At 38.3% G+C, this 12,455-nt stretch overlaps 1 protein-coding gene across 3 annotated transcripts in view; it reads right to left on the bottom strand.

Moving 5' to 3' along the window:
- Positions 1–12,455, bottom strand: part of ADAMTSL1 (ADAMTS like 1) — a 473,568-nt gene that overhangs the window by 360,029 nt on the left and 101,084 nt on the right. For all 3 annotated transcript variants that reach the window (XM_082467989.1, XM_082467990.1, XM_082467991.1), the window contains exon 4: positions 10,487–10,723. In XM_082467989.1, the coding sequence (XP_082324115.1) occupies positions 10,487–10,723 (237 nt within the window). The remainder of the gene's footprint in view (positions 1–10,486; positions 10,724–12,455) is intronic.

Raw genomic sequence — 12,455 nt, 5'->3', positions numbered from 1 at the left:
GCATTCTGCAACAAGAGTCAAGAGTCATACCCACACAAAAAGAACGGCTAGTTGGTGTGAATGTTGTGGTAATTCTCATGGAATCTTCTCATAGGTAATAAGGTGATTCTCCAAAGTTAGAGACAGTAAATGAGGGAAAAATTGGGCACTATTTTTTCTTTAGCTACTAAAACTGAGGCTATGGACTCCTTGAGGGGAGGGCTTGAGTCCTATTCACTGCTACATACCCCAGGGGATAGCCTAATGCCCAATAGTAAGCATTAAATATTAAATGAATGAATAAATAGCTTCAAAAAGGTACTGTGTGGTAAGGGATATACTTTGCTCAAGGAGAGGTCTGGCCTTTGCCCTTGGCTCCTGGGAGGCAATTTCTAAACTCTTGTCACTGACCAGTAAGAGTATCTTTGCTTGTCTGGGGCCTTGGGCCATGCCAGAGAGTCCAGGCTAACAATGTGATTTATGATGAGGGCTTTGGGCCTCATGGTATCAGCTCAGCCTCTGGAGGGGCTAGAGACGAAGGTCAGCCACGTAGGTGCTCAACCAAGTCTATGTGATGGAGCCTCAATAAAAACTGTGGATACCAAGGCTTGGGTGAGTTTTCCTGGTTGGCAGTAGTCCACACATACTGTCACACACTATCGCCGGGAGAAGTAGGTGCCATCCACACCACTCTTCCAGGAGAGGACAATTGGAAGGTCTGCACTTGAACTCTTCTGGACCCTGCTGTATGTACCTCTTTCCTTGGCTGATTTTAATCAGTATCCTTTGGCTGTAATAAACTGTAACTGAGTACAACAGTACAACTCAGCTTTCAGTGAGTTCTGTGTGTCCTAGTGAATTATCAAACCTGAGAGTAGTCTTGAGGAGCCCTGAACTTGAAGTTAGTAAAAGAAGTGAGGGTAATTTGGGGAAATCCAAACTTTGTAGTGACTAACAGTGCTGAAACAATATTAAAGATGATTTGGTAAAATTTAGCATATTCATTATTTCTACAAACAAGGGTCCCAAAGACTCATTCATGAGACAAAGCATCATAGGATGAATCAAGAAAGCTGCCAGATCTTGGTGGAACTTTCATTTAATAGAACACAGAATTCCGAGGCCAGAGTTCCCTGACTCAGCTACACATACTCATACCCCTATTAACAAAGATGTGTGCTTACTGATACTCTGCTTCATTATTAAAATATCTTCTCAGAGGAAAGGTGACATATAATAGAAATAATAGGATTTGACTTGTAGCTTTGCCTTTTTCTAGTTGTATGACCTTCTATGAGCCTAAATCTCATTTATAAGATGGAAATAATAAAGATATTCCCCCAAATTGGTACAAGAAGCACATGGTGATATGCGTGATGCACTCTGCAAACTAAACAGCACGAAAAATAATAACATTTGAAAGTTTTTTTTCTAAATTAGATTCACACTGCCTTCATCTACTTCACTGAATCTCTTTGGGAAAACAAAATCCTTGATTTTGTCTTTCCCGGTGCACACTGAATTTCAAAGGAAAAATTAAATAGATATAAGTTTCAAAAAGCTTTTCTGTGAAAGCTATAGAAAGAAGCGTTTATGTATCTGTGTGCTTGTGTGTGTGACGTATGTTAAACAATAAAACTGTAAAAGTGCTTATTTAAAAAACAACAAAAGAGCACAAAAAATAAAGTTATTATAAAATTTTTAAAAAGAAGGGTTTCTGCCCCACAAATTGAATATCAAGATGAAAATAATTCTCATATGGCAAAGAAATCCTTTCCATGAGTAGAGATGATACAGGAATAAATAAAGGACCCAACTGGGGTGGCAGGAAGGAGATGGTTTGAGATGAATGAATCCCTACGGAGTGTCACTTTCTCTGTCTCTTAGCTATTCAAATAGAGAGGATACCTTAAGGAACTACAGTCATTTGACTTCAGTGTTTCCCCAAAGTGACAAACGCTTAAGTTGACTTGTTAACTAACTAGCATGTGATCACAGAAAAGGTTAACCTGACAAATTTTTAATCATACATAAACAGGACAGTGACCATATCAACTTGATGGAATCACACCATTCACTTAAGAAGACGTAAGAGGGAGGAAGAAAGGATGTGAATTCACTGAGTGACAATCACATGGCAGACGGTGTGCTATACATACAGCATCTCCTCATCCCTCGTACCGCCCCAAACCAATGCCTGGCCCTTCTCTTACGTTCTACACCCCAGTGAACAGCAGCGACATGTTTTGCTCAAACTAGAAGCCAGAGCATTGTCTTCAACTCTCAATTTTTCTCTCCTATTATATTTCACCAGTCACCAAGTCCAGGGACTCTATCTCCTGATTTGTTTTGAAATCCCCCCTTTTATTCCCACTACCAATTTTGGGTCCCTTCTAATCCATTGCCCTCAATGCAGATAGAGCATTCTTCCTAACATACATGTTTCACTCTATCTTGCATCTGTTTGAATTACTTCACTGGCACTCTTTGTCTCTCAATATTACAAACCCCAAGCTTCTTAATATAGCTTATCTAGCTCCTTATGACACAGGTCCTGACAACCTCTCTAGCCCTTTATTTCTTCACTCTCCTTCTTCAATTCTAGGCGCTAGTTAGGTCTTTCCAGCTATCTCTTCCTCTGAGCATTTCTTGATTCCATGTTTGGTCAAATATTCCTTCTACTTATGACAGTCTAAATTTCTCCCACTCTGGTTCCTACAAACTATTCAAAATTATATGTATATATATACATGTATGTATGTATGTATGTATATGCATACATGAATATGTTTGTACTATGTACAAATAAACTGGGATGTGTGCTATTGTGGGTTGCAGTGTGTCCCCCAAAAGAGATATGTTGAAGTTATAACCCCCAGTGCCTGTGAGTGTGATCTTATTTAGAAATAGATCTTTGCAGATATAATCAAGTTAAGATGAGGTCATACTCGGGCTTCCCTGGTGGCGCAGCGGTTAAGAATCTGCCTGCCAATGCAGGGAACACGAGCATTGGCAGGCAGATTCGAGCCCTGGTCCGGGAAGATCCCACATGCCACGGAGCAAGTAAGCCCATGCACCACAACTACTGAGCCTGTGCTCTAGAGCCCGTGAGCCACAACTACCGAGCCCGCATGCCACAACTACTGAAGCCCGTGCTCCTAGAGCCTGCGCTCTGCAACAAGAGAAGCCACCGCAATGAGACGCCCACACACCACGATGAAGAGTAGCTCCTGCTCGACGCAACTAAAGAAAGCCTGTGTGTAGCAATGAAGACCCAATGCAGCCAAAAATAAATAAATTAAAAAAAAAAAAGATGAGGTCATACTCAATTAGAACTGGCCAGAAGCCAATATCACTGGTGTCCTTATAAGAAGAGAAAAGAGAGACGTTGGGAGAAAAATGCCATGTAAAGACAGAGACATACACAGACCCAGAGGGGAGGAGGCCACGCGAAGATGTAGGCCTAGGCTGACAGCCACCACTAGAAGTTATGAAGAGGCAAAGAGAGATTATACTCAGAGCCTCAGAGGAAGCGTCGCTCTGATGACACATTGATTTTGGACTTTTAGCCTCTAGAATTGTGGGAGAATAAATTTCTCTTGTTTCAAGCCACCCAGTAAAGAAAGCTACCATGTAAAGAAATCTGGGCTTTCTTTATCCTGATGGTGATAGAATGCAAATTGAAATGATTCAAGCAGATAAGAAATGAAGTCAGATCTGTATTTTAGAAAGGAAACTCCTGTTTGCACTGTAAACTCCTGTTCACAGTTAGGCGAATACAGTATAGGGGTAATAGTATACTTTCCTTTACACTTGACTCATCTCCCCTTACAGCGTCAGTTCAGGGAGGGCAGGGACTGTGTTTTTTTCCTGTCCATTCATGTATTTCCAGGATCTAGCACACTGCTAATTCTTAAGTAAATATTTATTAAACAAACAAACAAACTAAATTTTTCACAATAGCCCTACAGAGGTACGATTCCTGAGGGATGATATTTAACTCTGTAAGCTCAGTACCCACCAGATTATCGGGAGAACAGATAAACAATGTTCAGAAACTAAGTAATTTGTTAAAATTCAACTAGTAGGCAGTAAAGCAGTTCATTTCATCTTTACTGTGTCACGCAAAGGGGAGAAAAAGAAAGATGATGCATTAAATCTCTGAAGCAACGTCATGCTTCCATGTGGAATTAGATTACAAAACACAGAAGGCAAAACAGCCAAGTCCGTGTTTCTGACATCACTACCTTTAGAATACCTGGTAGATATTTGATAGTAGTGACTTAGGTCACAGACAGAGATGGAGAAATAAGCATTCCATTCAATTCGTTTCAAACTACTCACCATAGGAATTATTAAAAATGTAAAGAACTTCTTTATTAGAGCTGTGGTTCATTTTAGTGTCACCACGGTATAAACCTCAAAACTCCATGATCCAATTTATTGCTTATTTCTTTATTGTATTATTCATTTTACAGCAACATTATATGAGGCATTACTGGAAAGGAATTCACCTTTTCCTTTTCAAAACGCTTTGTTTTCTGACACAGCACTGTGCAGTACTATAAATATGCAGATTCATTAAAAAAGAGCTGGCTTATAATTGCACTTTGTCTTTTGATGTATGTATATTAGGTAACAACTGATGAATTTCATTAATTATGAAATAAAACACACTTTTCTGTATTTGACTTCAAAATAACCTCAAAATTATTTTTAACAGCAGTACATGTTCTATCTGTAAATTTATGCTACTCTTTTTTTATATTTAAAACAGAAACAGGCTTTGTGCTTTATAACAAATATAAATGGGGTAATTTGGATAATGAAAATAAATGAATAACAGCAGCACTAATAGAGCTGATCCTATTTGCAATGGCTCATTAACTCTGTACAGGATGCAATTCACTGCTCTGGATCAGGAGTTGATAATGGTGCAGCATGGAGCTATTAGCAAAGAACGGTGCAACAGGAAATTAACAGAAGGTCTGTTCATTCGCTGGGAAGTCAGGATCCCCTTTAGCATGTATAACCACTTTAAACCATGCACTCAAAAAGGCCATAAAGAGGGAAAAATCAAAGAAATAATTTGATTACTACTCCTACCACAAGCTAGTACTGATCAAGCTCATAGTAAGCACTTCAATGTAGTTGATCACTTAACCCTCACGGCAATCCTATCAGGTAGTTCCAGATACTATCCTCAAGAAACTGAGCCTCAAGAATTTGCTCAAAGTCATACATTAGCGAGTGGTGGAGCTTAGATTCAAACCCAGGCATGATGACTCCAGAGCATTCGCTCTTAACTCTTCATGGATGACAAATTGCCTTCCTGGCTCTGCTTTATCCCCAACTTCATCGAGTCTAGAATGATCATGAGCAAATAAAAAGCCCAGTGTTTCTCAGTCTGAGATGTAAGGTGGGGAGACACATCAACACAGCTACCCCTCGGGGACAATGCTCAGATTCTAGTGGGGATGTCAAGGGGAGGATGTGGTTTGAAAAGACATTCACTAAACCTATTGTCTCCACGTGTAAATGACAGAATTCAAGCTGGACAAGGTTTTGGCCTGTGGGAGAGGCTGAAGAAATAACACAGGGGGCATAGTTAAAAAATGCTGGTAAACAGTGACATTCTCTGACCTCTAGTCTGCCATTAACTAGCTGGAAGATCCTGGGAAAATCGCATAACCTAGCACAGCAATATTTCTCAGGGCTGGACTAGATGATCGCAAAGGTAGTGCTTTCACTCTTAGTAACAATTTCTGTGCTCTGGAGAAAGAACAAAAAAAAGTACAGGGTCGTAACTTTCTCATAAGGCAAACGATATTCAATTTAAAGGTTTGTCCTTCATTCCTTCATTCTGAAATCAGGTTCTTATTGCTTTCTTGTTATTAAAACTTCATTTATGAAATGATGGTGAAAGTCCATGAGAGAAGGTCTCCTTTTCCTTTTGAATGTTCTTAGCAGAATAAGAAGTAGGTTACTTTATCTCATTCTATAAACTTTTTTGAATTGTTACAGGGTTATGAAGTTCCACACAGGGAACCACTACATTAATATATTTTGCAATTCAAAATGTTCAGGGTACTCTACTTTTCCACAGCACTTGACAGTTTATTAAGCATTACACATGAATTATCTCACTTGGTGCTCTGCAGTCTGCGAGATAATCTTATTTTGCAGAGTAAAAATAGAATTTAGGAAGGGTAAGCAACTTGATCAAGATTACACAGATCAGTAAAGAAAATCCAGATTGTAATCTGTATCTTGTGACTTTAAATGCTATCTGCTTTCTAATCGGCAAGTGGTTCATAAATCTGGCCAAACACTAGGGTCACAGGGAGAGTGTTTTAAAAACATCAAATGGATAAACCTGAATTTCTGGAGCATCTTTTAAGAGCCCTCCAAGGGATTCTGGAGGGCAGTCAAGTTTGGGGACCAGTACTCAACATCACACTGCCTCTGTCCGGCTAGCCTCACCAGGACGAATAGGAGCTTTGGAGTCAGAGCTGGGTATTTCTGAGCGAGTCCTATAACATACCTGAGCCTCAGTCCTTCATCTGTGAAATGAGGGTAATGCCACCTAATATGCAGAGTTGTAAATATTTTAAAAAATATATGTAAAGTGCCTAGATATGGTAGTTACTAAAAAATGGAGGATATATTATTATTATTATTACTACTACTATTACAGTGAATATACTGCCTAATACGATGCCTAATATTACTGAATAAGGTATCTCTTATAAGTAGCAATGATTCTAGAATTTTCCTGAAGCAAATTCACTACAAATACAGATAACCCCCTCATTTACAACTTTTGGAACTGTCTGCAGGTCCCAGTTCCCTCCTCTGTGAAATAGTTATATTTGTAAATTGCTAAGGTATCTTTTGACTCTAAAAGTCAAAGTCTCCATAATTTTATTTAAGAGTTAAAGCCTCAGATGGTTTTGAGGAAGTGGATTTTAGTTGAGTATTAAACAGGCATAACTGAAATAATTGGTACTTAAAAATGACAGATCTCTTAGTTACGCTGCCATTTTCTACCAAGGTAAGACTATGCCCGGGCTTCCCTGGTGGCACAGTGGTTAAGAATCCGCCTGCCAATGCAGAGGACACGGATTCAAGCCCTGGTCTGGGAAGATCCCACATGCCGCGGAGCAACTAAGCCCGTGCGCCACAACTCCTGAGACTGCGCTCTAGAGCCCACGAGCCACAACTACTGAGCCCGCGTGCCACAACTACTGAAGCTCGTGTGCCTAGAGCCCGTGCTTCACAACGAGAGAAGCCACCGCAGTGAGAAGCCCGCGCACCGCAACGAAGAGTAGCCCCCTCTCGCCACAACTAGAAAAAGCCCGCGCGCAGCAACGGAGACCCAATACAGCCAAAAATATACAAATAAAATAAATAAATTTATAAAAAAAAAAAAAAAAAAAGACTATGCCCAAAGCTAGACATTTGCTTCTCTACAGTTTATAATTTATATCTGTCTAGCATCAAAAATATTTGAAGCAGCTTACCAACAAAAAGTGATAATAAGACAACAATGAAGCCAGTGAAAGAGCTGAGAATTCCCCCAAAATGGGGTAGAAAAGGAAGAGAAGGGAAAATGGGGCAGAGGAGATGACTTTTTTCAGGAAGCCAGGAGAAGCTCTTTATAAAAATTGTACATTTAAGGTAGCGTTAAGATTTTTGACAGTGTTTTTAAGATTATGAACGTAAGACATCTTAATGTTTCTTACCAAAGACCACAAATGCTAATCACCGATATACAGATGCAACCTAAATAAAGGAACTTTTTTCTAAGTAGGATGGAATTTACATATGTCCACTCTTTCAAGGTAGCAGTGAGTGCTTTTCTTTTGTTGACTAACCTCACTCTCGTTCTTCTGAAAAAGTATATACCGCATTTAAGTATTCCATCGTTATTCCTCTATCATTTTTTTGTGGATAAGAAAAAATTTTTAATTGTTTTGATAATGTCAAACTTGTTATTGGCAAAGCCAAGTAAATCTTTAGGATTGCTATCCATTTGGGAAAACTTCTATCACATTCCTCTCTCACCTTGCTGTCTTTCTCTCACATTGCTGTCTTTCTGCTCCTTCCCTCCTTTTTATAAAAGTCAAGTAGTTTTTAATCATAAAAAAAAGGCCATTATGGTAATGGTAGCAAGGATCTAAAAATGATATCACTTAAATTCATATTAAGTGGTAGTTTTTGATTCCTGAGCATGATTAATTTGATTTTTTTTTTTTTAACAACTATTCCCCTGCTCTGATTATAGTCAAAATGAAAACTCCTTCTTGGTTTTAGACAGCGTTTCCTTTCTGTTCCTGCTGTCACTGGCCTGGCCCAAGGTTCATGCTTCTCCTCACCTTGGCTGCTCTAAGAGCCTCCTTTTCAGCTGGTCTCTTTGCCTCCAGGGTCCTGTAAGTGGTCCAAGCTCCACTTCAAGCATCCTGTAACTGCAGCTATATTCATCTTTCTAAAGCAGAGCTAGGGTTATGTCTATTCTCCACTAAAACTCTTTCTTGGCCACCCACTGCTGATCATGGTCTTGTCTGCCATTTCAAGACACCATGATTTTCTCCCAAAATACCTCTCTCCTTACTGAGTACCTGGAGGGTATCCTGCTCTCTGGCCAAACTACTTGTTAGAATCTAAATGCAATCAGAACTCTTCCATCCCTTTACCTTACTATTGCCTCTAACAAGACAAATAAATGAAGAAAAGAATAATAACTAATTACAATTTCTATGTACGTCACCATTCTATTCAGATATTCTCTAATTTACGTTTGTCCCCAAATCTAACAGGTCACACTTATAAGAATCTAAGTTGAGGAGACATGATTATTCTTGCTTCAGTTGCCAAGGTACATGAAGCCAGCTGGCGGGGTTAGTCTAGGAAAAAAAGAGGCCACATTGAATTCCCATGCAGCAGAAACAAATGAAACCTAATTTGCTGGCCAATCTTGTTTATTTTGGTTCATTCATCAGTATAATATAGTACCCACGACTTTGGACTAGATATCAGGGAATGTGAAATTTAATCCCATTTCTTCCATGACCAACCATATAACTTTCAGAAAATCACACAACTTTTCTGGTCCCTGGTTTTTTCTCATTTACAAAATGGAAATCTGTCTTTCTTTGTTCAAACACTACACATACGTAAGAAATTATTATTATATTTGCCATTCCCTACAACATAGTCCCTTTCTGTATATATTTGCTTTACAATTCTCTGTCATTCCCCAAGCTTTTGTAGATTCCATAATTACATCTCAACACCACTGAGAGTTCTAGAGAAGGAAGCAAATACCAAGTATCACAAATGATTCAAATACACTGCTTTTTAGGATGTTGATTAATCACCTCTTAGGCCTTTCCTAGCTTTAAAATAGTAAAATAGTTACAGATATGTAAACATCACTCCATCCTCCTATCTAAGAAGTGCTTGGACTTGTCACAGTTTGTCTCATGATTCTAGACCTCATGAAGGTTTAGTATGTCTGTCTCTCTCTCATCTACACAGAACCTTGTAGGACGTCTCATACCTCTTGTAGTCATTCACACTACAGCTATTCCTTTTACATCTGAAAACAGATTTAGCTTTTAAATAAACACGTGAATTTGAAACAACAAATTACTGAAACACATTTTAAGTTTATTCTTATATGGCTAGTTGTGATATCAGAAATTCTGAAGAGAGAAAAATTTCAACCAATGTCTTCTTGGGAGAGGCAAAGATTCTCAAATTGTCTACTACGTGAAATTTATAAGTATAATGGTCAAGTATAGCACACAGGAAACTGTAGCAACTGCTTGCTCCAAAAACTAGGCTGGTCAGCCTAATCCAAAGCATAGACTGAAATCAAGATGGCAAACGTATTAACTCTCCCTCACCTTGCTAACTCCCTACCTAAAGTAGACATTGAAAAACTGATACCAGAAATCAAATCTCTTTGCTCTCCCTGTTAAAGATTTACCTGGCTGAATTCGACCTAGTTGACACTGCCATGCCTTTTCCTACAATTTGTCTAAATTTTCAGCATAACTGTAGTCATGATAGAGAAGCAACAAGTTCTCGTACAGTGTACGTGGAGATTTTAGAGCCAATCTCACCTGAGCGATTCTGAAGCTCTAAGTAAATGAAAGTTGATGCCTCTGAATACAGATACACACACACCCCCATATTATTTCAGGGACAACCAAGGTAGAGGTAATTTCAGAGTCTAGTACAAAAGTGATACACAATATTGAAGAATTTTGGTTCTTCTATATTGAAGTGAGACTCAAAGGAAAGAAGAAGCTCTAGTCCACTTTTCCTTAACACATAATACAGCTCTGGTAGTTTTAACTGAAGCTGAACCTCAATTTTCAAATGGGTCATCATTTGTAAACTCTAGAAAAAGTAACACTGATTCAGATAGCAGGACTACACAGAAGCTACTGACACAAAACCCTCTGGAAAAATAGAATGAGAAGAAGCCAGCACTTACTTGGCACAAACCACTGATGCACATATCCAAAGATTCTGTGTAGCAGCGAGTCCCATCTAAGACTTTAGGTGCAAGTTCAACAACGAGGGCTGTTCCTTTGGCCTGGCACTTGAGGGAACATGGGTTGTCGGGGTCGTTAGACACAGGAAGCCATTCATAAAACTGGCCATGGTGCTTGACATCATTATGAGCTGAGCACTGCTGCGCTCGGAAATCACCTGCTTCTGGTGGGCAGTCCTGGAGAAGAAAAAGAGGGAAGGGAGAAGCACAGGTTAGGAGAACAGCCTCAAACAGAAAACTAGAGCAGCTATGTGCTCCAGGTCTTAGGAAACAAAGCAAATGTTCTGTCATTACAGATGGACCCTCCCATAGCATCTGAAAGGTTACATGATTATTTGGCCCTCAGAAGGTAGAGATTTGAGAAAAGTCATCACCTTGAAATATATTTTCTGATAGAAGTGAAATGGGAAAGAAACCAGCTTGAAACAGATCTGATGGATACTAGTTGGGAAAGTAACCACCTTGAAATATATTTTTTCAAAGATGTTTATTTATCCACGGATTCCCTCCACATTGCAACATCAGTTTTGTTTCCTTGTAATTTAGGTAGAACTGAGTATAGTCACAGGGTTAGTTAGAAGTATCACTGTCATTTTCCGTTCTGATACCAAAAGCTATGACAAAATGTTATTTTAGCAACTAGGAGCAAAAAGTTATGATGATTTTGTTCAAAATTTTTTTGTGGGGTTGTTTGTGAGTTTTTTCTGAAACAGTATACTTAGGCTACACAGTATCCAGAATTAAACATGGAGACCAAAATAGAGAAAACAGCATTTACACCTGAATTTCTTTAGCTTCAGGCACCATGGCTGAATGTTTTGGACTTCCTCCTCAGATGGGAGTTGGATGCAATATGGTGGGTCTCTATGGGCCTATGTTTCCTTGTGTTTAGAACAGAGGCAATGATAATACTCAGCTCTCAAGGTCATAGTGAGAATTTTATGAGCTTTTGTTGGCCAAATACTGGCACAAGGAAGACAGACCGTACATGGTAGCTATTACTGTGATTATTTAATGAAGCCACTGAAGAGAAAGTGTTGTTGGAGAATTAGGAAAGTCTCTGAATTTGAATTTGAAATCACACTGGCTGAGACCAGCAGAAAACAAGAATGTTTTACATGTATATTTTATAAATGGAATTTTAAAATGTAAAACCATAACTAACCATGGCTATTATCTAATAAATTATAAACTTTAGTGAAAACAATTATGATTTAATTTAAAAAAGACAAATATCACCTATCCCTCGGAGAAGCTTTTTGATAAGTAGGTCTATTTTATTGTACCTGGATTCAGATTAGGATTTATTATGGAAGACTGTAGAATATCCATCTACAAGGATGGGTATTAATGACAGGGAAGTCTTTCATTAAAATTTTTTATCTTAAATAATGAATTTTCATGTGGCCTTTTAGCAGTTCCTGATTACTACATTATCACTTTTAAGAGTTCTCTTTTACAAGGTTTCTTCCTCTGAAAATCTGTTTACATTTAAATAAACATTGTGAGAATAACATTATGCTATTTTATAAAATGAAATCCTGACTCTTTCCTCAAATTTCAGTGTTACTATTAAGTAGCATATAAGGCTTTAATATTTCAGAAAGCATAAATTCTTCCTAGGCAAAATGGATGTAAACAATTACTTATTTCAGTTGAAATTAAACTAGCTCAAAATACAATATAAATTCTGAAAGGCATTTTATTGTTAGTATCATATATGTTCTCAGAGTGAATAAAATGTAGTACTAAAGGAAAAGAATAAATTTTATTTATTCTTTAAATAAATAAAGTATACATGGGTACCCAACAAGGCTTAAGTGATTTTGAATACTGTCTGAAAAAAATTTAAAGATCATTAAACCAGTCAATAAGTGTGTGTTACACTTTGTTGTGATAGTTGTTTGTT

The sequence above is a fragment of the Balaenoptera physalus genome (genome assembly GCF_965194825.1).
Source record: "Balaenoptera physalus genome assembly, chromosome: 7".
Lineage (NCBI taxonomy): Eukaryota > Metazoa > Chordata > Mammalia > Artiodactyla > Balaenopteridae > Balaenoptera > Balaenoptera physalus.
This window is presented reverse-complemented; position numbering and strand designations above follow the sequence as displayed.